The sequence below is a fragment of the Myiozetetes cayanensis genome, unplaced genomic scaffold, assembly GCF_022539395.1.
Source record: "Myiozetetes cayanensis isolate MyiCay16 unplaced genomic scaffold, myiCay2020 scf15, whole genome shotgun sequence".
NCBI classification, from domain to species: domain Eukaryota; kingdom Metazoa; phylum Chordata; class Aves; order Passeriformes; family Tyrannidae; genus Myiozetetes; species Myiozetetes cayanensis.
This window is the reverse complement of record NW_026087159.1, coordinates 15,390,154-15,417,579: the sequence shown is the minus strand read 5'-3', so window position 1 is coordinate 15,417,579 and position 27,426 is coordinate 15,390,154. Positions and strand designations below refer to the sequence as shown.

Below are 27,426 nucleotides of genomic sequence, written 5' to 3'. Positions count from 1 at the left end.
CTAATGTGTATTTAGTTAACAGAACAGTTAGTTGTTCAGCAATTTTCTGTGTCCCTCAAGAGCCCTTCCTGCTCCAGCCCACCATCAACAGCGGGAGCAGCCGAGCTTTCCATGTCTGTCCTACTGTAGTAACCTGTCAAATCACTGTAATCCTTGGATGCAAACTCCAGATCCACAGCTGAGAGGAGGAAACAGGCCACAGTTAGAGACTTCATTTATACTGACTCTCAGAAGCAGCATAAAATTTTATGTTGGGGGAGTTTGTCCTAACAAAGCTCAGAAACCCTCAACCCACATTAAATCAGCCCAGCTAATAACAACTGATGGCTGTGGCGTTCAGAGCAATTCCAGAGGGGCAGGCAGATCTCCTAGAGCTGCGTTATGTACAGCTGTATAAAATAGTTCAATTTTATGGTATTGTCACATTTAATTCTTTCTAGAGTTACATCTTATTGTTTGCTGGGCGAGGATTAAGGAGAACTCCCTGGTTCTGCCTGCTCTGAGTTTCAGAGCCTGCCTGGTACGTGGGGACGGACACCAGGAGACTTGGCAGGCTGGGATTTGGGTGCTGGGACCCTCCCTGGAGAGCTGATAGAAAGGCTGGGGTCCCCTCAGACAAATAAATCAAATATCTTTTGCCTTGAGAGTTTAATAAGGGAGATTTCTTAATGCAGAGAAATAGTTGAGCTGACTTGAAGGAGGGGAACGCACAAAAAATGTGGGATGTGCAATTGTCTCGCTGCTCAACCAGCAGCTCCCTTAGTAGCAGACCAGACTTCTGAGGCAGATGAGTTAAACCAGCTGTAATTTGTATCCCTCTTGGGAAGGAAAGCCAGGAGTGACAGCAGCAGCATTCCCAACTCCCCGCGTTCGATCCTCCCTGCGGATAGCCTGGACTGGGGGGATGTGAGTGAGAGGAGTTCAGGGTGTTTTAGGGGAAAGAGGTGATGGGTGTGATTCAGGGTGATCAATTCCTGGGCACATCATCAGCCCAAGGAAGAAAATCGCTGGATTAGGGGGAGGCTGGATTGTGGCCAGCGTGGATTGGAAGTCACGGCTGCTGATCTGAGCAGAGGTATTTGCTGTGGAGATTTGTCCCCTTAAACCTTCCCCCCCACCACCTTTTTTAGGACACCAGTGTTATTTTACTCACCCCTGCTTACTTTAACTTAGTTGTCTGGATGTTTAAATTGCCCTCACAGTTGTTCCACACTGGAGTCCATGTGCCCATGTTCCTGGTTAATGGCCACCTAGAGATTTCCACCCCTCCTGACTAAAATAGATGGATTTCTCCCTACAGTTACACCCCATTACAAAGATGGATATTAGTCGAGAAACAAGTACATAAATGTACTTGGAAACTATTCCAATAACCATAATTTCATATCCCAACTGCTGCTGTCATGTAGCAAAGTGTTTAATTCTGTCCTACTGGGGACCTTGTGGCAGCAATTGCAGTGATTTTGCTCCATTTACATTCTTTGGCATAAAAGCTGTTACAAACTGGCATCTTAAGAACTACATCAAAAGAACATCATTTCTGTTGGGGACCTGGAAAATCAGCTGAGGACAAGCCAGGCTCTCCCTGCAGACCTGTTTTCAGTCCACTGTGTCTTTGTGTGAGTAGTTACTGATGTGGTTGTGCCATTTCTCTTCCTGGGGCCACATGATGTGTTTGAGGATCATTTTAAGGAAGAAGGTTTTTTCCATGAGGTTGATAAAATACTGGCACAGGTTGCCCAGAGAAGCTGTGGCTGCCCCATCCCTGGAAGTGTCCAAGGCCAGGTTGGACAGGGCAGAGTGTGGAAATGGATGGTCTTTAAGGTGCCTTCCAACCCAAGCCATCCTGTGATTCCATGGTTGTAACAATTTTCCAGTTCTTCCACCTTCATGGTGGGGTTAGGCCTTCCCTTACCCCTCCATCCAGAGCCCAAAATATGTAATTATTTTGAGGCCCAAGCAGCACAGGGTTTCCTCCAGCAACACTGGAGCTCAGCTCTGAACTGCCCTCTGGAGGAGACCAAGCCGTGGGGATCATCTCCTAATCCTAATATGTAACAGGTAGGGAAGATTTCCACTGTTTTCCATCAACAAACAGAAAACTGGGAAACTGTGGAGTGGTTCATCTGGACTTTACCGCTCCAGCCTTGGCTGGGTGTGTTGGAGTGTCCGTGGGTCACGGGGAGCATCCTGACTGGATCCAGAGAGCATCCCGGAGCCGTTTCCTGCAGGTCCAAGCCCCGCCAGGTGCAGGAGGTAACCCTGCCCTTGTGTTTTGTGCAGAAGGTAAAACACCTGCCCTTGTGTTTTCCAGGAAAGAAGGCTGGGCCTCCAGGACCCAACGGTCCCCAAGGGCCACCGGGTCCCCCCGGGCCGCAGGGCCCCCCCGGCATTCCCGGCATCCCCGGCATTCCCGGCACAACCGTCATGGGACCGCCCGGCCCCCCTGGCCCGCCAGGCCCTCAGGGACCACCCGGACTGCAGGGCCCCTCAGGTGAGAGCTCTGCCCCTGCTCTGCTCGCGGCTGGGGACGCAGGAGATCCACACGGGAACCCAAGGGCTCCGTGTCCCACCCGAGGAGTGTCGGGGTGGGGTGGCACAGCATCCTGGAGCGGGGCTGGGCTGTCCTGGGGCAGGATGGATGGGGCGTGGAGCAACCTGGTCTAGTGGAAGGTGGCAAGAGGTGGAGAGAGAAGACCTTTAATGTCCCTTCCCACCCAAACCGGTCTGTGATTCCATGATTCTTGGCGTCAGGACCTGGAAGGTGGGAACCACAGCAGATTCCCACCCCTACCTTCCCTTCCCTCCCCTGCCATGCAGAGAAAAATGGTTTTCTCCTGCAGTTCTTGGTTCTGTTTTTCTCCATTTCCTTGTATCTGCACCACAGTATTGCTCCATGGAGTCACATGGTGGTTATTTTGCTAAAATCCGTGAATTTAATAACGCCTTAAGATGCAGGTTAGTGGACATTCCCATCAGCAGTGTTTGTTATATACACATGGGCAGTTCAGTATTAATGAACACATCTCCAGAGATGTCAGAGCTATTACCCTGTAGCTCACACAGCTCAAGGGAAGACTTGGAGACTTCTCAGTTTTTCTCTCAGAAATTGTGGAAGGTGTCCCTGCCCACAGCAGGGGGTTGGAACTGAATGATCTTTAAGATCTCTTCCAGCCCAGACCACTCTGGGATTCTGTGATCCTTAATTGCCTGAGCAGAGGCAGGAGCAGCAGGAGCCCTCAGCTCCAGCATCCTGCCCCAGGCATCTCCTCCTTAACGGGGCTTTGGCTCCCAGAGAAGGGAGATTGCAGCCTGGAGCTGGGATGCAATGAATGACCTGAGCTACTGCAGAGGGAAACTTGTCATCTTGGCAACCAAGAGGCTTTTGGCCGCTACAGAGCAGGGAAAGGGTTGTGCAATTTTTCCTTCTAGTGGAAACTGGTTGAATAGCAGTTGAATTTTTAATTTTGATGACGGAAATGCGGGAATAAAATAGGGAAATGTAGGGTAAATATTTGGCTTCTTTATGTATTTTTTATGCTTTTTAATATTTATGTTTTATATATTTTAATGTTGCCTGCACCCCATAATTGTGGTGCTGTCCTCCCCCTGTCGATGGGGGGTTAATGATTACTATGGGGTAAGAGAAGTTTTCTTTCTGTGGGGGTTTAATGATTATTATGGTGTAAGAGAAGTTTTATTTGTGGGATTCTTCACTCAACTCCCTTCTTCAACAACGTGAAATTGCCTTTTGCAGGTGCCACAGACAAGGCCGGCTCCAGAGACATCCAGGTGGGTTGATCTTCCCTGGAAAAAGCCCAGCCTTGGGAGGGGGTTTTTGTAAACATTTCCTGGCTACATTTGCTAATGCTGTGCTTGGTGTTTGCAGCCAGCTGTGGTCCACCTTCAAGGCCAAGGCTCAGCAATCCAAGTGAAGAATGGTAAGGATCTCTTGATATTGGTGGTTACTGGAAAGGGCCCATCCTGCACCCATGGCCTCTTACCTGGCTCTAATTCCATCCCATAACAGGGCTCCCAGATTTTCCCTGCACCCATGGCCTCGTAGCTAGGTCTCAGTCCATCCCATAACAGGGCTCCCAGATTTTCACTGCTGTTATCCCCCAGGACAGCCCAATTCCCCTGCCCAGACCCCCTGAGAAGAGTCTTGTTCTCATTTCCCCTGAGCTCCTGTTTATCTCCCAGGTTATCCCTATCCTGTATATCCCAGTAATTCTGTCCCACTGCATCTCCCTGACCTCCAGGTACATTTTGGGCCTCCTCCAACCTCCCACCAGTGTTCCCCAGCCCCTCAGTGGCCAACCTTCACACCCCCCCGTTCCATTTGAATCCCTCAGCGTATCCTTGTCCTGCCTCATCCCCATTATCCCGTGTTCCTCCGATTTCCCAGTAATTTAAGGCAAGGGAAGGCACAGTGGTGTGAGGACACGAAGGTGTCCAGGCCACCAGCTCTTCCTGGGATCCTTGAGCACCTCCAACCCTACCAACAGCCTCTGGACCATTATCTCAAGCCCTGCTGAGGCATTTCACATCCACAGGCAGCTCCTTGCTCTCCTCCTCCTCCCTGCATCCCCACCCAAGCTCTCCTCGAGTTCCTGCTCTCTTTGCCAGCAGCTGGGGCCCATCCATTCCTGCTGCCTCCCTGCTCTGGCTGAGCTGCAGAGGAGCTGGATGCGTTGTCCCCTTCCTGAGTCCCCTCGTGCAGCTCCCTGGGGAGCACAGGCAGCCCTGGGATGTATCCCCTTATCCCAGACTCCCAAGGGTGGGGCAGCAGGATGGGGCTGCAGGACCCCTGTCCAGGAATTCCTGCCTCACACATGGGATGAGGAGGGCTGGCCACTGCTGCTGTGGGAGGGCAGCTTCTCCCTCAGCAGCTGTGAGAGTGGGAGCTGGAATTTCTCAGGGATAGGGCAGTGTGCTTCCAGCCCCTCCCAAGCTCAAAGGAAACCACCCCTGTCCAGGAACAATATGAGGGAAAAGAGGCCGTTTGCTTACGTTCAGAAAGCAGTGATCCCTTTATGACTGGGAATGCTGAGGGTTTACAGAGGGCATGCTGCTGTCTAAGAGTGGGAATGCCCTGTGAGCATCCTTCCCTGCTGCTTGGGAACAATCTGGAGCTGTGAGCCAGGAATTGTGTCCAGCTGCAGCCTGGCGGGCTCGGACGGGGGGCAGGGAGCGGAGAGGCAGGGGCAGAATGGGATCTGAGTTGTCCCCCAGTCCTGCTGTTCACTGCAGGAAATGGGTGTCCCCAGCAAGGGGCTGTGTGATCAGGGCTAGAGAGGAGTCCCAGCTCTCACACCCGAGTCCTGAATTCTGGGCTTGTCCCACTGAATTCCCTGACTCTGGACCGTGTGACCCCCGCAGCGTGACTGTATTTTTGTGCTCCCGCGCTTTTCCTCTGACAGGTACTGAGTGACTGCCGTTTTCTCATACTGAGATCTTTCAGGTGGAGTCCTCAATGACTGGTCTCGCATCACTATGAACCCCAAGGTGTTTAAGCTGCATGCCCGCAGTGGGGAGCTGGAGGTACTGGTGGACGGCACATACTTCATCTATAGTCAGGTAGAAGTGAGTACGGTCCTAGGCTAACTCCTATTCTTGTGTTCCAATGGAAGCCTTGCATGAACCACGAGAGGGCTCCAGACAACTACCAAATGCCAACAGCTTGTGTGTCCTTGTAACCGCTTCAGCTCTGGGGGTGTGCCAGGAGGACGCAGTTTCACACACGTTTCGCCGTCCCAGCGCCCTCAAGGGATTAGTTGTCCCCATCCCAAACCCCCCAGTGCCCTTTGGTCATCTCCAGTTCTCTGTGCAGTCGCTCTCCAGCCCTCCCAAACCTCCCTGCAGACAGGACGCTGCACTCTGTGCTGTAAAGGATGTGTAAGACCCAACCCCAGGCAATTCGTGGTCATTTCAAAGCCACGTCGCTCTCTGCAAGCGCAGGACTCTCAGCCCAGGTGGTTTGCCCAAACTCCAGCCCAGGTAACTCACCCTCTCCCACGTGGCCTCACCCCACACGTTGCAGGGATGGCCCCGCTGCCGCCTCGGTTGGTCCCGATGATGGATGTCCCACCTGCTTCTGCAGAGAGGGCTAAACAAAGAGAAACTGCTGTGTTCTGACTGAGTGTGCAGCTAATAAGGCATCATTTCCTCTCCCCATTCAAATCCGAAGCAGGAGAAGGATTGTCATTTAACACACTGCTCCTGGTGCCTCACAAATCCCCGATGGGAATCGCTGAGCTGTGTGGAATGTGAGCCGTGGGCTCTCCCGTGCCGGGGCACTCGGGTGTCCGCCCACCCACGGGCTGAAAAACTGATTCTGGGGCAGATTTTAGCAAGACAGGAGGGTTTCTGTGTGACAACTACAACCACCTTCCTCCATGTTTCTAATATCACTCCTGCTCAGTTGGCAGCTCCACTGGGACTTTACCAAGTCGGATCAAGTGGGCTGTGATGTCAGGTGCTCTTCCATGGAACTGCTGACGTGTCTGATTTGGATGGGGACAGGAAAAATAACTCCACACAGGCCAAAGTGTAGTTGTTTCCCAAGTGCCTAATGCTAATTGCTGCCACAGTGTTTGGCCTCTGAAGCCTTGTCATTTGTGGTCCATCAGGGAAAAAAGGGATTCAGTCTTGTGCAGTTCCTGAGGTCACAGGGTGTAGACTAGGAAGAATAAGCAGATTCCTCCAAAATGGCTGGATTTCCTCTCTCAGGAAGGAGCAGCTCCCTCGGACTGACTTTGCTTGGGCAGATCTTCCTCATGCAGTTCTTTGGAATCAGTGTGGGAGAGGATTGAGGAACACACAGTCGAGTCACAGGGCCTTGGGCACTAGACCTGGAAGTTAAATCAGTAGGAACACTGTAGGGTGATTTCCTTCCAAGCTGTGGAGGTTGGGAGAGCGCTTTCCCTGGAATAGCTTGTGCCTCTGGAAGCACCTCGAGTCCAGTTACCCAGGAGGCAGCTCCCAGTACACCTTTAGGGCAGTTCTGATGTCACCACTAAAGGAGGCTCATGGGACCAGGAAGCAGGACTGGCCAGGTAAGTGCAAGAGGCCTCCAGGCAAATGTGTCTGTCTGTCTGTGGGATGAGAAGCTGTCTGTGGCACACAGGGTGCTCTGCACAGCTCTGCACTGGGGCCTGTGCAGGTCATTTTCCCTGTAATAAGCAGGATTTGTAGCTCAGCCTTGGGCACATGGATTCATGGGTTCTTGCATGCTTAGTCTGAAGCGGAATACAAGAGTTTCCTGGTTGGCTTGGGGTTCTTCTGCCTCCCACAAGCCGACCTCCCGTCAGTACAGGTGTGCCAGAGCCAGGGAGGGAACACCGACAGGAATGTGGACTTGCTCCCCGTGCACCAGTCCCCTCCCTAACACCTTTCTTCTCCCTGCTTCACATCAGGTATACTACATAAACTTCACAGATTTTGCCAGCTATGAGGTGGTGGTGGATGAAAAGCCCTTTCTGCAATGCACTCGGAGTATTGAGACCGGCAAGACCAACTTCAATACCTGCTACACAGCCGGGGTCTGCCTCCTCAAGGCCAGGCAGAAGATCGCTGTGAAAATGGTCCATGCTGACATCTCCATCAACATGAGCAAGCACACAACTTTCTTTGGGGCCATACGCCTGGGAGATGCACCAGCATCCTAGAGGAACTTGGCATGGCCAAGGATACTCGCAGAACTGCACAGTGCTGCTGTTCATAAGCGTATCAGTATTTCAGGGGGTTCTGTAATCCGGCCGTAAAGAAAACTGATCCAGAGCTATTTATTCCTATATGTGAATGCAGGAAGCACAATTGTCCTCTGGGACTTTGGGTGGAGACTTGGATCAAAAAAAAAAAAAAGAAAAAAAAGAAAAAAGGAAAAAAAAAAAAGCTGGTTGCAAAAGCATTGTGAGGAAGAAAGGCCGTTGTGTCTGCCTTGTCTCAGTATTTCAAGTATTACTGCACTGATACTCTGCTCTGTGATCTTCACACGAGGCTTGTTGGGAGAGCTGTGGGTCTCTGCTTTTATGTTGCACTAGCAAGAGCATCCCAGGCGGCAGCGGGAGCAGACAGACTCCTGTCCCAATTGTCCCAGCCAGGCACTCCTGCTTCTGCACGCTAAGGAGAGCGAGGAAGGGGGCTGCTGGTTTCCTGCCTTCCCAGGGGGAACTGGAGGGAGGTGGGTGAGACAGGGTCGTGGTGTTTACATTCATCCTCAGGAGCGCGGGCGAGGAAGGCGAGGAAGAGCCTCTTCCCAGAGCTTGGAAGCAAAAGCAGGAAGTGTGAGAGGAAGAGGAATCCTTACTAGAGCAGGCTTAGCAGATAGGAAACTGCCTCCACATTCCAGAAACCGCCAAATCCCAAAGAAAACGCCGGTTCCCGGGTCCAGGCCTCTGCTCCTTTCAGCTCCTGCCCTTTTACCCCAGAGGTAACTTCGCCCCGCCGGGGGCTGCCTTAAAGTACTGCTGCTGTTACAGCACGTTCTGTTTGGTTGGGGGTATTTTGTTTCGGGGTTTTGTTGTTTTTTTGTTGTTTTTTTTTTTTTTTAAATTTTGTTTTGTCCTTTTTAATTAATATTTTGCAAAACCAGAACACATTTCTACAGGCTTCACCGAGCCGCGTAGAGCAGACACAAGTACTTGTGAGAACACTCGGAGGAAGTTTGTCATGTTTAAGAATAAAATATTCAAACAGGAAATTTAATTTTTTTTTTCTGTTTTAATAGCAACTGTCCTGCTTTTAGATGTAGTTTTTAGCCTTCCTCCCCCCACCCCTTTCCTCTTGGCACCCTTCTACCTCAAATAAGTGGTGATGGAGTCTCTAGAAAAGAAAAAAAAAATGGTGTTTTAAAATCTGGTCCAGCATGAAGTCACCACTTTTTCTTTTCCCTGAGCCCTGCTGAGTCTAGTCATAACTCGATTTCTGGTGACTAATACAAGAGCTGGGACACTATTGTTTCTTTTGGCTTCTTGAGCAACTCTCTCCCGTTACCTCCCCTCAGCTGGGGAGACCTAAAGCCATAAGATGTGCTGGAGCTGAGGAGAGGCCAGAGCACAAATTGCTCTGTTGTGTCAGCCCTTGGCTCACGTTCCGCTGGGTTGGGGTTTTGTTTCCCTGCATTTCTTTTCAGAGCCTGTTCTTGCTTTCAAGAGGGGAGTGAAGTTGCAGCCTGTGTAGCAAATGAGACAAGTCCCAAACTGGCATCTTCAGCCAGGAGAAGGGAAGGTTTTGGGGAGACCTCAGAGCCCCTTCCAGGGCCTAAAGGGGCTCCAAAAGAGCTGGAGAGGGACTCTGGACAGGGGTGGAGTGACAGGACAGGAGGAATGGCTTCCCACTGCCACAGGGCAGGGTCAGATGGATACCTGGAAGAAATTCCTCCCTGGGAGGGTGGGCAGGCCCTGGCACAGGTTGCCCAGAGAAGCTGTGGCTGCCTCACCCCTGGGAGTGTCCAAGGCCAGGTTGGACGGGGCTTGGAGCAAGCTGGGCTGGTGGAAGGTGTCCCTGCCCATGGCAGGGTGGAAGGAGTTGATCTTTAAGGTCTCTCCCAACTCAACCATCCTGTGATTCCATGATCTCAGTGTTGGCTCCACCTCCACGCAGAGGTGTCTCAGCCCTGGTCACCTGCATGGACGTGGCAGGGACGTGTCCCAGCACTGCTGTGACCACAGGAGTGTCTGCCCTGCCTGAAGCATTCCTGGCTCCATCACTTTTCCGTAGTGAGTGATCTCCCTTGCCAAGTGTTGCAGTTATTGGGAGATAAATATTCCTCGGGGGCTCCCGGCGTTGGCCACGGCCTCGCTATTCACAGGGGCCCTGCAGTTTGTAAAACAACTGCGTGACAAATGGGCTGCTCTTGCTTTTTAAGTGGGTTCTCCTCCCTTCAGCCTCAACATGTTGGACTGGCAAGAGCCTTGAGGGCTCTTCCCTGGGCTTTGTGGTTTATTTCCTTTAAAATGGATTAAGAAGGACATGTTCCCCTGACAAGAATGAAGGGGGACAACTGTGTATAGTGAGAACATTAAGCAAATCGTTAACAGAATTGCTTTAGAACAGGCCTGAGCAGCAAGGCTGGGGGCAGGCATAAATAACAGGGACTTTGGGAGAGCTGTGGATGGAGTTTGCATTCCTTGTCCCCCACTGGCAGGATCTGGGATGTGCTCCATGGCTGCTGGCAGGGGGATGCAGAGGGAGAATCCCTTCTCTCCATAGAAGCCCTGAGCCACTGTCCCCTCTCTGGTGTGTGCCTGGGATGCAGGAGGAGAGCAGGAGGGAGTGAGTCCTGCATGGAATGTGTTAACAGGCTTTTTCTCCTGCTCACTGCGCTCAGTGTGGCCGAGCTGGAGAGCAGGGAGCAGCTGGCTGCAGGTGGCCTTGGCAAGCAAAGCTTTTTCCTGCTCTTGGTGTTCCTTGGTGCTCTTGGTCTGCAGCCACACCAGGAGTTTCCATGGAAGGTCTGTACAGCCACAGCAGTGCTGGCTGTGCTCCTGTGATGGACAGCAAAGGTGAAGCATCATCTCCATGCCCTGGGGGTGTGAGAGGCACTGTCCCCTCTCTGGGCTCAGAGCTGCTCTGGATCCACCTTCCCGCTCCCGGCATCAGGGAAAGAAGCCCAGACCCGATGGACTTGGATAACCAGGTACCTTCCTGCCTCCCTAATGCCTGGGCTGGGAGCATCTGTCACCCACGGCTGTGATGTGGGCAGGGGGATTTATCCTCTCTTCCTCCACACCTGTTGCTGTGTCCTGCTGCTCCATCCTCACGTTCTTTGAAAGCCTCAGGGGGATCAGACCCCTCTGGAGCCCTGGGAGCCAGCGTGGAGGGCAGGAAGGACAAGAAGCGTAGGATACCCTGGGGTTTCAGGAGCAGGTCTCTCCCTCTTTGTTCTATGAGGTCCACTCTGCCTTTATCACAATTCCAGAAAAGCCCCTCAGTGCTTGCTGGTTCCTCAGCTGGCTCTTGTCCACACCCAGTGCTCCTGCAAAGGGAGTTCACAGCCTTGGGATGCGAATGCCCAGGGATTCTCCGCAGAATCAGGGACTTTTCAGCTGGTTCCATGGGCTGGTTCCATGCAGACCCGTGCCTGGGATTGGGGGTACAGGAGGAGCAGCCGGGGTTCCCCAGGCAGGGCCAGGGCCAGATGCACCAGGGCTAGAGCAGTGGCCAGTTCCTCTTCTGGGGCTCCACACTGGCTGCTGGTGGGAGATGAGGGCCGAGGGTTCATCCAGAGGTCGGCGTTTCCCTGGCAGGGTCTCACATCTGCACAGATGTGCTGTGTGCTCTCAGCTGCCTCGGCCCCATCACCACGGGCCATCAGCCCAGGACACCAGCCCTGGCCTCGGGGGGCTGTCACCCCCTCCTGCCTGCTGGGGACCTTGGTCCTGCTCGAGGCTGAGCCACATCCTGACATGACAAAGTGTCCTGCACCACACCAGCTCCTCAGAGGGTGAGGGGCAGCCACAGCAGAAGCCAGGCTGCTGCTGCTTTCAGATGTGTATGTGTAGTTATATATATGTATTATCTGTGTTCATTTACTTGTGTGGTTTATGTCTATATAATTGGTTTTTTTCCTGCCAGACACCTCTAGGAGTAGAGCACGAACTCCACAGCTGAAACTCCACATCCCTGGGTAACCCCTCGACAGCGGGAGCTGCTCCTTTGGATGGAATTGGCCACACGGGGCCAAAACCCCAAAACTGTGCATTTTGGAGAATGCCCCATGAAGAAAGAGGAGCACATCCCCGGGGGGTATCAGCACTAGGTGGCACAGGGACACGGAGATGCCACCGTAAAAAAATGTCCCTGTGCGTGGGGTCCAGCTCTGGGTGCCCAGATTCCACCTGGAGCTGCCACAGGGACAGTTCCCGTCTGGTTCCTGCCCTGGGTGAGGAGGAGCCCCGGCAGCACAGCAGACTCTGGGGAGGAAGAGGAGGACGAGGGGGATGCCAGATCCGCACATCCCACTGGGAAGCGGTGTTGAATCCCTGGGAGCCGTTGTCTCCCGAGGAGGGGCAGGTGCAGCGGGAGAGTCCCCCGGGCTGGGCTGTGGCAGCTGGGGAGGGGAATTTCTCAGCGTGACGGGCTCACCTGCGGCCCGGGGATGCCGGGAATCCCACGGTGATGCCCGATGGCCACAGCCGGAGCCCAGTCCCTGGCTCAGGATGGCCACGGAGCCCTCGCAGGCTGCCCCCGGTGCCCTCGGCACCAGCTGCCCGACAGGAGCTGGCACAGGGCGCAGCCTGTCCCTGGCACAGGGAAGCTGCTCGGGGGAACTCCCCCAAAGCCTCTCGGCTCTCCCAAGTGCCACTTCTGCCTCCTGGCGTTTGATGTCACTCTCGGTCATCCCGATCACCTGAGCGCCCTCCTCCCATCCCGCTGTTTCTCTTTCCCTTCCCTGCAGTGCTTTCTGCACTGTTTTTCCCCCTCTTCAGGCTTATGTCTTTCTTTTCCCACTTCCGTTTAGCTACGAACACCCACATGCCTTATCTCCTTCCCCCATCCCATCCTGGAGTCTATTTATACAGAGCCTGGCTCCTGCCCAGCTCGCCGGAGAGCGCCGGAGGAGCGGGACGGGGCTGGCAGCGCCCGCAGCCCAACATGCTCTTGGCTGAAAGGGGATGTTTGCTGCTCTGGCTGCTCCCATCCATCCTCAGAGCCCGGTCTAGCACGGATTCGAGGCCCAGGTCCATGCTCTGTCAGCAGGTAAGGCTGTTTTCCCAGGAGCACCTGGGCTGGGACGGCTCCAGCGGCATGGCTGGGGCTGTGAGCATCCCTCTGGGTCTCCCCATGGCTCTCCCCTCCCTCCAGCCCCCATCTCTTTAACCTTCCCAGCCTCTCCTCTTTTCCTGTCTCTGAACCAGTCTCCTGCGGGTTGATCCCAGCATCCAGCTGCTCCCATGTCCCTGCTGTGCCCAAGATGCTCAAAGGCAGGATGGAGCACAGGGATTCCAACAGCTGCCATGGATGTTAGCAAGGCAGTTGGGAGCCTGGATGGGGAACAGCTGGTTTCTGTCCCCCCCCAGAGAGCAATCAGCTGCTCCCCATCCAGGCATCCAATTCCAGAGGAAAGCAGTTTGGAACGAGGAGGGTGGAGTCCACCACAGCACTTTGCCTGAACAGAGGTGCTCTGGACCAATTGGGCATGGGAGGAGGGAAGAGTCCTCATTTCCACTAGCTCATTGCCATCTTGGACAGCAGCTGGCTCGGCTGGAGCTGTGGTTTGTAGCCCCCCCTCCTGCTCACAGCTCTGCTGTCTCTCCACAGAGCCCCACAAAGGTGTCCTGCAAAGGAGTCGGCCTGCAGAACTTTCCCAAGGAGCTTGGCCAAGGAATTAAACACCTTGAACTCTCCAACAACTTCATCCAAAACCTGTTAGAGAGCTACCTGCCAGGATTTGGGCAGCTGGAGTACCTGGATTTGTGCTTCAACCAGCTGGAAGCCGTGTCAGCCGCCACCCTGGCTCAGCTGCCCCGGCTGCGCTCGCTCCTCCTGGGATCAAACCACCTGGACCGGAATTTCTTGGCTAATGGGGAAGCCTTCCGTGTGCTCAGGAATATAGAGGTCCTGGACCTGTCGGGGAATAACCTGGAGAGCCACATGGCAGGCTGGTACATCAGCAACCTCACCAGCCTCAGGGTGCTGGATCTCTCTGGGAACAAGATGACCAAGCTGCTGGCAGGGACCTTCCGGAGCACTCCAGGGCTGCGAGAGCTCGATCTCAGCAACAACTATGTCATGGAAATCCAGGAGGGAGCTTTCGAGCCTCTGCAAGAGCTGGAGGTGGTAAACTTGGCTTTGAACTCCATCCACTGCATCTCTGGCTTCAGCCTCACACAGCTGCGAGTTTTAAACCTCAGCCACAACGCCCTGGAGCTCTTCACCTCCGAGGAGGGAGCGGAGCCCTACCTGCTCCAAGTGCTCGACTTGAGCCATAACAGACTCCTCCATTTCCCAGAGCTCCCAGAAGTGCATGATCTCACACACTTAAACCTCTCCAACAACCTTATTGCTTCTCTGCTCCCAGGCTCACACCGTCTGGAGGACTTGGTCCTGCCCTACAAGGAGATGGGGAGGTTCAACAGAACTGTGCATCCCACGGCCGCTCTGACACGTGTGGCTGAGTTGGACCTCAGCAATAACCGCCTGGAGCTGTTCCCATTTACCTTCTTCCACAGCCTGGGCTCCCTGCACAGCCTCAGCCTGGCTATGAACTGTCTCCAGGAGGTGACCAGGGAGTCTTTCACCAACGGCACAGAGCCTGCTGACCCCTCTCCCGCCCTGGCAGAGCACACGGAGCTCTCCGTGCGCTCCCTGGACCTCCACAGCAATGCCCTCCGAGTGCTGCCACGCTGGTTCTTCGATTCCCTGCCTCAGCTGGAAACCATGGATCTGGGCTCCAACAGCCTCCAGCCTTGCGAGAGCCAGGGAAGTGACCAGGGAGGGGATCTGGGAGAGGAGTCTCACATTCCAGCCCCTGGAGACACCTGCACCCCCTTCTACAACGTGCCTCGCTTGAAGCACCTCAGCCTTCGCGACAACAACATCACCAGGCTGCACCCCCGCGCCTTCGACAGGACCCCGCTGCTCTCCCTGGACCTGTCGGGGAACAGGGACTTGTCTGTGCCCCCGGGAGCCCTGGTGGGGCTGGAGCTCTCCCTGCAGGAACTCTCTCTGAGGGGCAACCAGATGGACGAGAGCAGGGCGGCGCTGCCCTGCCTGGGCGCGCTGCGAGTCCTGGACCTCGCGGGGAACCGCCTGAGCCTTTTGCCCGCAGGTCTGTCCTGCTCCCCACTGGAAAGCCTGGACGTTCGGAATAACAGCCTGCAGACGTTGGGAGAACTCATGAGCTGGTCCCACAGGCTGAGGGAGGTGTCCCTGGCTGGGAACCCCTTCAGCTGCTGCTCGCTGGGCTGGCTGGACTCGCTGCGCGCGGCCGGCGTGGCCGTGCGGGACCTGGGCCGTGCCCGGTGCACCTTCCAGGAGCACGGCCGGAACGCCTCGGCCGGCATCGCCAGCTCTCCCCGCTGGCTCTGTCCCCAGCCCGAGGGCACCGGCTCGCTGGCTCTGCTCGTGGTCCTGGTGGGCCTTTCCCTCCTCAGTGCCGGGGCTTTCTGCCTCCTGAGGAAAGGCCGGAAGGCTCCGGGGTGTGCGGGGCTCCGGAGCAACAGGGTGGGGGTCTCCCCACCCCATCCCAAAGGAGAGGGGCCAGCCCAGGAGAGGCCGCCAGACTTGGTCACCAAAGTGTAGCCTAGAACTGTAGCAGTCAGAACTCTAATTTAATTATTAATAATATTAATATTAATGATATTATTGTGGTCTCCTCACTGGTTCCTGCGGGATCCCTTTAAATCAATCACGCTCTGCTGTGGGTTGGGAATTGTCTCCATTGGGGCCACCTGGGTGTTTCCCAGCTTTCCCCAGGAGTGCCTGCCTGCATTTTAAGAAGGTTTAATAGCTCTGCTAAATACCTGCTGCTGCTCCTGAAGCATTCCCCAGTCTGGTGAGGGGCAGGAAATGGGAATGGTGCTTGGTGGTGGCTCTGAGGATGGGTCACAGTGCTGGAGTGGGAAGGGGGTTTCTATGGGACCCTGCTCATCCATCTGCTGCCTTTCCCTGCCAAGCTTCCATCTGAACGGTGCTGTGGAGCTGGCAGGGCTTACAGTGCTCCCAGGCACTGCTGTGGGTGTCTCCTCACCCACTGGGATCGTGGGAATGAGAGAAGTGGGAGTCTGTGCTGTCACCAGCCCTTCAGGTGGGTGTAGGACATCTCACCCTGGGTGCCTGGACCCCCGAGGTGACGGTGGCAAGGACAGCTTGTCCCCAGCCTCGTGCCAGCCTCCTTTCCCAGCCCAGCACTCGATGACAGTTCGGTGGGTGTTCCTGGTGGATTTTTGTGCCCTCTGTTCCTCACTTAACCCCTGCCAGGCTGTGCTTCCCTCACGTGTCACCGGGAGACATCCTGCCCTTTGTGCTGCTGCTTCTCCCGCTCCGGCAGCACCGCCGTGCTCTGGAGGGCTGGAGCCTTGGTGCCACCCCGAGCCGGTGACCGAGGGGACAGCGGGGAGCAGCAGGGACACCACGTGCCACCGGGTGCTCAGGGACACCCTGCGCTGCCGGGCACTCGGTGCCAGGCACTGCCCTGAGCTCCTGAGTGCTCCCAGGCCGTGTTTATCCAGCGCTGCTGACGCAGGATGTGTCGTGTCCCCGGGAGCAGCAGCAGCAGCTGGAGGGGGGTTGTTGGCCTGTTTGTGGGTGGTGGCACTTGGGGACAGCGGCTGCTGATGCCTGAAGTTTCCTCCAGGAATTAAAGCAGCTGCTAAAAAATGTCCTGAAAACAGGAGGAAGGATTGTGGTGCTGGTTGTAACCCGCAGGGAAGGCTCCCAAAGGCACAGAGCTGCGCTCGATGATCTTAAAGGACTTTTCCAACCTTAAGGATTCTATAAAGGCTCGGGGAAAGGGGGAGAAGAGGGATGGTGGCCTGGCTGTGGGACAGGGAGGCTACCTGAGCCTGGGGAGGGGAAATTCAGCTTAAAACAGACAAGAAAGCCTGAAGAACGTCCAAGGCCAAGGAAGGGCTGTGAAGGTATGGGAAATGGGCCAGGGAAATGGTGTGCTCGGTTATTACAATTACTGATGTCCGTCTGCCTTCCCAGTTCGCAGAAAAGCCGGATGCCAGGTTGTGTCTCGTGGATCTGACAAGAGCTGAATCCACGTCAGTGCCGAGGGCAACGTCCCCTCCTCCCGGTCCCAGGAAAAGCCTGGCCAGGAGCAGGGCACAGGGTGAGCACCCAGGGCTTGTGCTGGCACAGGGGACAACGGGCTGGGACCGAACCACGTTCGCAGCAGGAACCAGCACGAGGCCGAGAGAAAGCCAGGGTATGTCCTGTGTCTGCACTGCCCCTCGCCCAGAGCTTCCCAGGCTTTAGGGGAAATGGTTTCCCTATCCCAGGCGTGTCTTGGCGTCTCGAGCTTTTTCTTCATCCAAAAGGAGGGTAAAAGATCTGTGGAATATTGAAATTTGAACAAATAAAGGGAGGATGCCAAAACTGTTGTGTTTGAGTCAGGCTGGGAGGCAGCAGGAGTGTAAATTTTGGTCTGACAAAAAAAGCAGCGGTGGGTGAAATGTTGTGACCATTGACAAATTTTCTAGAGAACTCGTTGAGAAATCCAGCAAAACTCATTCTTTCCAGTGGAAAGCCTTCACATTTCTCTGGATCTGCATTTTCAAAGAATAATAGATTTTTATCAAAAATTTCCAGTGAGCTGTTCCTCTAACCCAAGAGGAAATTACCTTCCCTGCAACTCAATTATAGCACCTTTTCTCATCCCTTTTTCCTCTTTTTTTTTCTTCCCTTTTCTCTCTTTCTCTCCATGGAGATGAACCAGAGCTTCACCTACTTCCAGAGCTGAGGAATATCCTGGGAGCTGATGGCAGACATCACTCCTCAAGCCACCACAGCCCAGCAGAGTGGGAAGAATGCTCCTCATCCTCTGCATTCAGCAGAGCAGAAATGAACCTAAATCTCCCCAGTGCAGATGATGTAATGAAGATCACGTGCTGTAGGCTGTTGTTTCACCCAGCTGAAGGTATGCCCCCCTCCAGAAACGCTGCTGGAGGTACCATTTCTGTTGTTTGTCCTGGTACTGCTGCAGAGCCCATTCCCAGATATGACTGACCTCATCAATCCCTGTCCTCGTGCTCCCTGCCTGTGCTGGGCTGCCCTGGATGTGCTCCTGGGGAATGTGGTGCGTATTTGGGATGGACAGGAGGCTGGTGGCACCTCCAGGACAGCAGCCCACATGTCCCTCCCATGCCTAGGGCTGTGCTGCTGCTGCTTCCAGTTCTCCCTGTCTGGCACAGCAGCTCTGACTCCACACAGCTCCCCTGGCAGCCCTTCCCAGCCTGGAGGGGGAGGTCGGGCGTGTTGTTCATGACACTTTCCTCCTCTCTGGGGGGGCTCTGGCCAGGCTGGGACATCCAGATGGGGAACGTGTCCCCCCATGCCCCCCTGCCTCACACAGCCCTGTGCTGCCCCTGCAGTCACTTCCCCGGGCTGGGGGGGTGCAGATGTTGCCACATGTTGTGCAGCTGGATCCCCCAGCCCAGCTGTGCCTGCAGGGCCTGCCCTGGGACACTGCCCAGGTGTGGTTCTCCATCCTGCAGGCACAGCCCCTCAGTGCCTGCTCCCAGTTTGGGGGCGCTGGATGGCTGTGGGGACAGGTCATGCTGGGAAGTGACCCTGGAGGGGATCAACTGGCAGGAGCGAGTCCCTGCCACCCCCAGCCCATTCTCAGCACCCATCCTGTGCTCCTGACCCCAGCAGTGCCTTGGAAAGAGGAAGGAGATGGTTTCACTGCAGGACAGCAGAGCTCCACGGCAGGCTGGGCACTGGCACCCAGGGTGACCCTCCCTGTCCCCAGCCTCAGGAGGGGACAGGAGCTGGCTGGGGAGCAGGACCTGCCTCTCCCAGGGCGGCAGTGCCACATGACAGCGGTGCCACCGCGTCACTGCCGCGGCGCTGGCTCAGCCCCAGCACGGGGATGTGGCTCCTCACGTGGTCAGGCACTACGTGAGCGTGGGGTGGGGAGCACTGAGGTCACCAGGGGCCTGAGGGGACACTGATGGCAGGGGAACCCCTGGAGGTCTCGTACCACGCTGCCCCTCCTGAGCCTGGGAGCCACAAGCCCTTGGGAGCTGGGGCTGTGAGAGGGGAGGGGTCCCCATGTGCTCACACGGGTCACAAACCATTCAGGGGTGTTTGCTTTGGCCCCTGGCCGAGTGCCAGCGGTGAGGGACACAAACCTTAGGCCACCCAGGACGACTGTTTGATGTTCCTCTGCTAATTAGCTCCGTCCCAGCAGCCAGCTCTGTGTGCAGACAAGCCCTGGCCCAGCACCAGGTGTGATCCTTGCCCCTGGCTGTGTCCCCCCTTGGCTGTGTCCCCAGGGTGGCCAACACCAGGCAGGTGGAGGATGGCATTTCCCAGTGTCTGTCCCTGCTCAGCACTGATGGAGCCCCAGCTGGGGGCTGGGGAAGGGAAGGGAAGCCTTTCCTGGGCTGGGAATCCCCTCCTGCCTCTCTGCTTCCCCCAGAGCCCGCCAGGCAAGGGGAAGGAAGGGGAATTTTTAGCACTCGCCCTACACTTGTTTGAAGGACTGAGCCAAGAAGAGGAATTGACGTTCGAAGAAGGTTTGGTTTGGCTTTAAAAGGAAGGGTTTAATTTTTTCCTGCTACTCAGTCCTTGCAAAAGTTTCCTGTGAAGAGGGATTGCTAAAAGTACCTCTCATATGAGGCAGCCTCGGGCAGGGCACTGGTGTCACAGTTCCCTGTGTGGCACTGCCTCCAGTGCCCTTGCCTTCCACGTCCCAAAGGAAGGGATGGGGTGGGACTGATCCCTCCTGTCCCCATCCTGATCGGGGCTCCCATCACCTGCAAAGCAAGTCCCTCATGCCAGCCCATCCTCCCATGGTTCCTCTCTGCATTCCTGTTCTCCAGCAGCTTTTCTGACCACTGCTCACAGCTTCTGAACCCCCTGGTGATCCGTGTGCCCTCCCAGCTGCCATCCAGCACCAGAAATGTCCTGGCAACCCCTGGAGATGCTTCAGGTCCCAGAACAAGACACTGCCCACACCCTGAGGAGGAGTTTCCCTGAATGGCACAAGGTCAGTGGGGGGAAAAGCAACTTGCTGACCCCAGGGGGAGGTGGGAGCAGGTTCTGCAGGGATCTGAGGGCAGGTGGTGGCCCTTAAGAGCTAAACCAGTGGCCAGAAGGTGGCAATATCCCCCCTCCTTTCTGGCCCTGACAGCGAAAGGTCCCTCCTTGTGTGGGGGATGGGGCCGGTTTGGTTGGGAATCTCTTAGAATCATGGCATGCTTTGGGTTGGAAGGGACCTTAAAGCCCATCTCCCAGACATTCCCAAAACATGGGATTGCCTGTGCTTGGCAACTCCTGCCTTGCATGTACTGGATGAACCTCTGCCTTCCCTCTGCCCACGGAGCACATGATGCCCAAAAAACCACCCAGGCACCTCCCAGCAGTGATAAGAGCAGCTTTTCCTGGTCAGAAAATTCCTGATCCCTCCAGAAGCTGCTCAGATTTCCCCTCAATGTTCCCCTTGGGGCCTGAGGCTGAAAAGGGAACTTGGGGGATCTGAGTTCATAACACCAAAATCCTCAGGGCTGGAGTGAGAGGGACACAGTGTGGTCACCGTGTCTATGTCAAGGGAAGAGAAGGAGCTGCAAAAGCCATGATTGGGAAGGTGAGGTGTGACAGGAGTTCCAGGGACTTCCAGAGCACCTGGGGATGGGCAGCAGAACTGCCCCAAGAAAGGTGGAAGCTGTGGGAGGCCAGTCTGACCTTGGTCTCTCATCAAAGACTAGGAATAATTCCGTGGGGAAGAACCCAACCTCACCCTGAGGTGTCCAGCAGCACCACGCTCTGATCACACAGGAGGGTCCTGGCACCCCACCCCACACAGCACTTGGTCCCACAGTGGGTGCAGCTTCCTGGGGCTCCTCTACCTCCTCCTTGAGGTCCTGTGATGGGTGTGAGCAAAACTCACCCTGTCAGGGAGTTCACAGGGGTGGTTTCTCATTGCAGAGCCCTTGGAGAAGCAGATCAGGTTCATCTGTGCCACCTGGGATTGAAGCCAGACAGTGACCCTACACAGCAGCACCAGCCCTCAGGTACCACTGCAGCAGGGATGGTGGAGGGGACTTTGGGCTGATGAGGGAGCAGCTGAGTTGGCCTGAAGATCCAAAAATTTACAGAAAACCGAGAAAATTGTCCCCTGCCCCACAGTGCTGGTGGGTCCCAGCCCTAAGGGCTGCACTGGCTGTGCCAGAGCTCAGGATCTGTGTGGGCAGCAGGTCCTTCCAGGAAAAGCACCTTCCAGTGAGAGGGGAAGTTGCCCAGCCAGGGAGAAAGTGAAAGCCTAAAGAATGGCCTTCAACTCTTGACTGTTTCCAAAACCTGGTGTCAGCTGGGCTGGTGTCTCAAATGTCACTTCCTACTGTGGAAAAAAAACCAGCCTACCTGGTTCCTCAAGGTCTTCACATCACCATGCAGCAGTTTTAGTTCTGTACTTAGGGAAGGGAGAGTTCAGAGAAATCCACCTTGTGACAAGCACATGCCACCCATGGGGTTGTCTCCCTGGAGCAGCTCCTGCCCAGGCAGGCATTGTTTCCTGGCTCCATCATTTCTGCCAGCCCTAATCTGAACATCTGAATGTGGTTTTAAGCTTTTTGTAAAGAAAATAATGGGGGGAAAAAAACCCCAACAATCATGAGCCTTTGCCTACCTGAAAGGAGGTTGGAGTCTAGTGGGGATCGGGCTCTTCTCCCAGTGACAGGACAGGAGGAACAGCCTCGAGTTGTACCAGGAGAGGTTTTGTTGGATACAGGGAAACATTTCTCATGGGAAGGGTTGCACAGGCTGCCCAGGGCAGTGGTGGAGTAACATCCTGGAGGGATTTCAAAGCCCTGGGGATGAGGCACTTGGGGACATGGGTCAGTGGTGGCCTTGGCAGTGCTAGGGGAACATCCTGCAGCCTCTCATCCCTTAACCCCCTCCCAGGTGCTGGTTCGGGGATGATCGCTGCCAACAACAGCTGGACCCTCCTCCACGCCCCTCCTTGTCCCTGTCCTGCTGTGAATGGCACCGAAACCGCCTTTGTTCCCCTGCCGGGCGGGGGCAGGACCTGCCTCCGGCGTCTATAAAAGGGGGCGGGGGTGCCGAGCAGCCCCAGCCCCGCTCCCGGTCCCCATCTCGGTCCCATTCCTGGTCATGGGCCACCCCAGTGCCACCGTGTTGCTGTGCCAGCTGGGTCTGTCCACGGCCATCCAGTGGCTGTGAGTCGGGATCCCCCCTTCCCAATGCCCCCCCTTTTGGGCTCCCCCTGGGTTCCCGTGGTCCCCCACCCCACTGACCCCCTCGTGTCCCCACAGCGGGCTGACGGGCAGCGGGGTGTCCTGGAACGAGAGCCAGCACTGCCGGCTGCTGGTGCCGGAGCAGCTCCAGCTGTGCCGCCGGAACCTGGAGGTGATGCCCAGCATCGTCCGGGCCGCCCGCCACACGCAGGCCCTGTGCCAGCAGAGCTTTGCAGACATGAGGTGGAACTGCTCCTCCATCCAGCGAGCCCCCAGCTTTGGCCCTGACCTGCTGAAAGGTAAAGGATGCTCCTCCCGCCGTGTCCGTGCTCCCCGCGCTGCCCCACGGAGCATCCCGGGATGGCAGCACTTGGGTGCTGCCCCTCGGGCTCGGCTCTGCCTTGGAGAGCAAATTTGCTGCCTCTACAGGGTGTTAATCCTGTGCAATTCCATCTGTGGGAGGTGACAGACAGTCACTTCCATTTCAAACAGCTCCATAAAAAAGGAGGAGAAGGTGGGAAGGCAGGCTGTGTCTGGACAGTGTAATGCAGTGTGGGGGGCACAGGTTAAAATCGTGCTGCGAGGAAAATGAGAGCCTTGGGTTCATCCTGCTGCGAGATTTTTAGGATAACCGTTTATTTGCATTGCGAGGTCTTTGGGAGGAGTGTCTGGCCGGGCAGGGAGGAAGGACATCTCCCCCTCTTCTTCCCAGGGACCCGGGAAGCCGCCTTTGTGTACGCGCTGGCTGCTGCCACCATCGCGCACGGCATCGCCCGGGCCTGCGCCTCGGGGGAGCTCCCGCTCTGCTCCTGCGGCCCCGGCCCCCCCGGAGACCCCGGCCCGGGGGGCAGGTGGGGGGGCTGCGGGGACAACCTCGGCTACGGCCTCCAGCTCGGGGCCGCCTTCGCCGACAGCTCCTCCAGAGCCGGCAGGTCGGGGACACACGGGAGCAAAGCCGTGAACCTGCACAACAGCGCCGTGGGCAGGACGGTGGGTGTGGGACCGCTGGGACGGGGGTGTGGGACCACTGGGGTGCTGGGTCTGGGATGGTGGATGTGGGATCACTGGGATGGTGGGTGTGGGATCACTGGGGTACTGCAGTCCTGGATGGTGGGTGTGGGGTCACTGGGGTGCTGCAGTCCTGGGATGGTGGATACAGAGCCCACCAGGACTGCACAGTGGGTCGGATGGTGGGTATGGAGCCCCCCGGGAATGCTGGAGCCCAGGCTGGTGGGTGTGGATGCCCCAGCACACCTTGGAACAGCCCGGAGCAGGGCAGAGGTGCCCAGTTTAAGGTGTCAGACTCCAGCCAGGCTGTTGGGATGTTGTCTGAACATCAGGAGGCAACTAAACAGTTAAGAAGTGTGTTTGCAGACACACTGTCACCCCCCCCAGACATCCTGCACCCCTTCCACAACCTGCACAAGATATCTACCACTTCCCATCAGTACTCCCAGTGCTTCTTCCCACCCTCCTCACTGGAAGCAGAGGCTCCCCAGCCCACCTGGGCTTTGTGCTTTCATGCACTCCTGTTCCCCAGCTGAGGCTGGGAAGCCCCCAGCCCCAGTGCCAGCTCCCACAGGTAGTTCCCGAAGGATCAGGTTCTTATCAGAAGGGATTGAAGGAGGGCTGAGTCCCTGATTGCCCCATTATATTAATTTAAACGTGGCAATAAGGATCAGAGCTCTTTTATCTCTTTAAACTTGCCATGGATGCTCTTGCAAGTCAATGCATGGGGTGGGTACCAGGAGAAAGCAAACTCCCCTGTTTTCCTGTCCCTGCAGGTGCTGAGTGACTCCCTGGATACCAAGTGTAAATGCCATGGTGTTTCAGGCTCCTGTTCAGTGAAGACCTGCTGGAAGGGACTGTCAAGCCTGGATGAAATTGCCTCTGACCTCAAGTCCAAGTACCTGGCAGCCATCAAGGTGTCCCACCGGCTCGTAGGGCCCAGGAAGCAGCTGATGCCCAAGGATACGGATGCCAGGCCAGTAACAGAGACAGACCTGGTTTATCTCATCAACTCTCCTGACTACTGCACCCCAAACCTCCAGCTGGGTTCTCTGGGGACACAGGACAGGTAATAAGCTCAAACTCAGCCTTTCATTTCATGACTGTCTGTACTGCTGGGTTTGAGAGCAGGTCCTGGGAAGTGTTGTGGGTGGAATGAGCCCAGAGAAGCTGTGGCTGCCCCTGGATCCCTGGAAGTGTCCAAGGCCAGGTTGGACGGGGCTTGGAGCAATCTGGGCTAGTGGAAAGTGTCCCTGCCCATGGCAGGGTTGGGACTGGATGGGCTTTAAGGTCCCTGCCAACCCAACCCCTTCCATGGCTCTATGATCCCGCTGCCTCCTGCTCTGGGCAGATCAGCTGTGGGAAAGGCCAGGGCAGGTGGCTGTGGCCAGGATGGGCAGGTCCCCCAGCTCAGCACCCTCCTCTCCACAGGCAGTGCAACAAGAGCTCTGTGGGCAGTGCCAGCTGTGCCCTGCTGTGCTGTGGCCGCGGGTACAACACGTACATGGAGGAGGTGGAGGAGCGGTGCCACTGCCGCTACCGCTGGTGCTGCTCCGTCGTCTGCAGGAGGTGCCGGCGCAGGGTGGAGAGGCACGTCTGCAAATAACAGCCCAGGACTCTGCTGGTGCCCTCCAGGAACTGCTGGGGAGTGGACACCCACCCCAGGGGATGCTCCGAGCAGGGAGGGGGCTGTGCAGGAAGCCTGGCCTCTCCATTGCCATGGAAAACATCACCCTGAGGGATTCCGGGAAGCCTCCGGTCCCTTCCTACCCGACCCCTCCTGCAGCTGGGCAGTGATCAGCCCTGCCTCCAGCTGGGAGCAGCCATTGATCACCCCACAGGAACAGCCCCTTTCTCTGGTGTGAATGGGGACCCTGGGCTGCCATTGTCCCTGTGCAGGGGGTTCTGACAGCCAGGAGTGATGGATGGGAAGGGGGTAGAGTTATCCCTTCGGAGAAGGCTGCAGCGACACAAAGCTGCATCATGGGCAGCTCCTCTGGGGATAATTCTGCCATGGGCTCACCCAACACCACTGGATGTTCCTCCTCTGGAGCAAACACTGGTCCAGGGCCATTTGCAGCATGGGAATAAAGCCCAGGCTTGGACACAGACAGAACCAGTCACTGCCCCAGGAGCCAGGACTCATCAATCCTCCCCCAGACCTACACAGACATGGCTGCTGCTCTCATTGATGGCAGACAGACCAGGGACAGGAGAGGTCCTGGAGGCTGCCAGAACAGGGCAAAGCTGCACCTGCCAGGTGTGTATTAAGTGGGCAGCCTGGCAAAACTGCTCCTGCCAGCTGTGGGTTACCAGCCCCACCATGGCATCACTGGAGCTTCTGCTCTCTGGGCTCCTCTTGGAGGTGGAAGCGCACTCAGTGCAAGTAACCCTCATGGCTTGTCCTTCCTGCCCCTTCTCTTGCACCCCTGAGGTCTTTAGCCCACTCTTTCCACTCCCTCAGGACCAGGCGTGCTGGGAGTCTGGCCTGGAGAGGGGACACTACTCCGGGGCCCTGGGGAAGCAAGAATGAACCTTTAGTGTCTGTCCTTCCTGTAAGTGGGATTCTGGTGTGTGTTTTGTAAATAAATGTGTTGTATCCTAACTCTCTATGGCTTGTTTTGTAGGACAACCTCGTTCCTCCATCTCCCTCTCTGCTGGCCCAGAGAAAGGGAGGGTGTCAGGAGAGCACAAAGCCCTGTGCCCACACAGTCCTGTGTCCCTACTTTTCACTACACATATGTGAGGAGCAGTTCACTTTTAACTCTTTCTGCTGTTCACTGCCTCAGATTTGCCTGTAATTACAGATACCTGCCAGTCTTAGCTCCTGTGCACACATGGAAGGTTTTATCACCTGCTCCCTCAGGTCTCCAACCAGCCAGCAAAGAATCTGCCTTCCTGGGAGTCAGGGCTGGTGGCTGGAAACCGAGGCAGTCCAGGATTGTTTTCTGATCCATGGGAATGTGAGCTGGACTAGCCAAGTGTGTGTGTGAACAGGAGGAGCTGGGAACCTGAACTAGGGGCTCTGATGGCCCCATTTCCTCAGTGAGGAATCCAGCCAAGTGCTCGGATGGGATAAGAGATTCCTGTCCGTGCAGCCCTTGGAGAGAAAGGATGAGTCCAAATACACAGGTGCTGTGGAGATCCCACAGGTGAAGGGGCTGGGAATCCTCGGGTGATTCCTGCAGCTCACACCAGGACCTGGCGTGCTCCTGCTTTATTTGTGGTTCCCACTGAATGGAGTTGGCCGCGCTCAGCCCGAGTCCAGCTGGACGATTACTCATTTCCATATTCATTCAATCATTTTTAACAGTCTCTGCTGGGTCACGGAATCAATTCATGAGCCTTTCTTGTAAATCATCCCCTCCCCTTAATGTGCTCCAGGTTTCTGTGTGAGCAGTGAAGGAGAGGCAGAGGTGGCTTGGGATGATCTTGGGAGCTGGAGGCTGAGCCTGAGCTCTCGCAGTTCAAGGAGTGAGTTTAACCATCGTTATCAGTTGTTAATGAGCCATTACTGGCTCTGCCTGCTGCCCTCTCCCTTCTCGGAGCGCCAGGAAAGCCGCAGCTGCCCAAGGCCAAAAGTAATCTCGAGTTTTTCTTTTAAAATGCAATTAGGGTCAGTCCTCTGCATTCCTCGGAAAAGGGAGTTTCAGCTGCCGGGCTGCAAAACAGCTGCAGTTTCTGTGTCCGGAGGGATGCAGGTACTTAATTAGGAGGATTGCTTAAGTACTTTCCCTCCATCCACGTCCCAGCACATCCCAGATCAGAGGAGGTGACACCGGGAGGGGCTGCGAACTCCACGGAGCATTGCAAAACGAGCTGGTGAGAGGAATAAACAGGGGAAGGATCGTGTGGAGTGAGAGCTCCAGCCAGGAGGGTGGGAAATGCGATTTGCATTTGGTAACTACAAACACACACAGCCTGGGGTGGAGGAGAGGAGCCACAATAGCAAGGAATGCCCGGGGGAGCTGTCATGATCCCCTCCTAGAGAGCTCCCAGAGGACTTTCTGCCTGGAAAAAAAGCAGGGACAAGTGCTGAATATGCAGAATCCACTCCTCCCCTCCCTCCTTGACTCCAAGCCCGACAGGGAAGAGCCGGGGAAGGACTGGAGGGGTCACGCAGCCCCCGGGATCCCCGCTCCGTTTGTGTCCCGCGGGAAAGGGGAAGGCGCAGTAATTAGTTGGAGGGTGCAAAGGGTCAGGCAGGAAGGAGGTGACAGCTCGGTGACAATGCTCGGAGGGAGGGAGGTGTTGGAATCTGGGCCCACACCTGGAATTAGCAGGGATGTGAGATCTGCTGAGCTGGAACGACCCCCAGGGACCAGGAGCCAGAGGATGGGTCCAGTGGGAATAACCCCTGTGCTTGGCCCCAGGGGGATCCGTTGGCTGGCTGTGATTCCTCCCTCTAACCCTGTTTGGATGGAAGAGCCACGGGAAGGTGCCAGAGGAACACGGAGCTCCTTCCCCCAGCCCGGGCCAGCACAAGCATCCCTGAGGTAAAAAATGGGAAAATTTGGACACAGTTATCCCCCTCCAGCAGCTTCCA

The 27,426-nt window shown here is 56.0% G+C and overlaps 3 protein-coding genes across 10 annotated transcripts in view; all 3 read left to right on the top strand.

Moving 5' to 3' along the window:
- The window catches only part of EDA (ectodysplasin A), a 61,762-nt gene extending 53,053 nt beyond the window's left edge, over positions 1 to 8,709 (top strand). The window contains exons 4-8 of one of the 2 annotated variants that reach the window (XM_050310753.1): positions 2,315 to 2,494; positions 3,758 to 3,792; positions 3,890 to 3,941; positions 5,456 to 5,580; positions 7,419 to 8,709. In XM_050310753.1, coding sequence (XP_050166710.1) covers positions 2,315 to 2,494; positions 3,758 to 3,792; positions 3,890 to 3,941; positions 5,456 to 5,580; positions 7,419 to 7,670 — 644 coding nt within the window. In that variant the 3' untranslated portion in view covers positions 7,671 to 8,709. Of the gene's footprint in view, positions 1 to 2,314; positions 2,495 to 3,757; positions 3,793 to 3,889; positions 3,942 to 5,455; positions 5,587 to 7,418 lie in introns of both variants that reach the window. The other variant, XM_050310751.1, reaches the window with a different exon arrangement.
- A 3,345-nt stretch (positions 8,710 to 12,054) lies between these two features.
- On the top strand, positions 12,055 to 15,256 carry LOC126637457 (transforming growth factor beta activator LRRC32-like). The gene is made up of 2 exons (XM_050310738.1): positions 12,055 to 12,705; positions 13,267 to 15,256. Exons 1-2 carry the CDS (start codon positions 12,439 to 12,441, stop codon positions 15,247 to 15,249), a joined length of 2,250 nt encoding a protein of 749 aa, XP_050166695.1. The 5' UTR covers positions 12,055 to 12,438; the 3' UTR covers positions 15,250 to 15,256.
- Positions 15,257 to 16,270: 1,014 nt separating this feature from the next.
- LOC126637460 (protein Wnt-11b-like) lies at positions 16,271 to 25,671 on the top strand. Of its 7 annotated transcripts, none has more exons than XM_050310741.1 (9): positions 16,271 to 16,586; positions 16,657 to 17,590; positions 19,097 to 19,666; positions 20,605 to 20,690; positions 21,580 to 21,854; positions 21,951 to 22,171; positions 22,585 to 22,862; positions 23,657 to 23,949; positions 24,312 to 25,671. In XM_050310741.1, the coding sequence occupies exons 5-9, from the start codon at positions 21,658 to 21,660 to the stop codon at positions 24,484 to 24,486; spliced, it is 1,164 nt and encodes a 387-aa protein (XP_050166698.1). In that variant the 5' UTR covers positions 16,271 to 16,586; positions 16,657 to 17,590; positions 19,097 to 19,666; positions 20,605 to 20,690; positions 21,580 to 21,657; the 3' UTR covers positions 24,487 to 25,671. The 7 variants fall into 7 exon arrangements, with proteins under 7 accessions (XP_050166698.1, XP_050166704.1, XP_050166702.1 ...); XM_050310747.1 differs by having other exon boundaries at positions 16,271 to 16,783; positions 17,381 to 17,590; XM_050310745.1 differs by having other exon boundaries at positions 16,271 to 16,879; positions 17,381 to 17,590.
- The last annotated feature ends 1,755 nt before the right edge of the window (positions 25,672 to 27,426 follow it).

What these genes read in the sequence shown, in the direction of transcription:
- LOC126637460 (XM_050310741.1), top strand. Translation starts at nt 21,658, where the DNA reads ATGGCACCGAAACCGCCTTTGTTCCCCTGCCGGGCGGGGGCAGGACCT. An exon ending in TCCACGGCCATCCAGTGGCT is followed by an intron (nt 21,855 to 21,950) that starts GTGAGTCGGGAT and finishes GTGTCCCCACAG; the next exon opens with CGGGCTGACGGGCAGCGGGG. An exon ending in TCTCTGGGGACACAGGACAG is followed by an intron (nt 23,950 to 24,311) that starts GTAATAAGCTCA and finishes TCCTCTCCACAG; the next exon opens with GCAGTGCAACAAGAGCTCTG.
- LOC126637457 (XM_050310738.1), top strand. Translation starts at nt 12,439, where the DNA reads ATGTCTTTCTTTTCCCACTTCCGTTTAGCTACGAACACCCACATGCCT. An exon ending in GGTCCATGCTCTGTCAGCAG is followed by an intron (nt 12,706 to 13,266) that starts GTAAGGCTGTTT and finishes GTCTCTCCACAG; the next exon opens with AGCCCCACAAAGGTGTCCTG.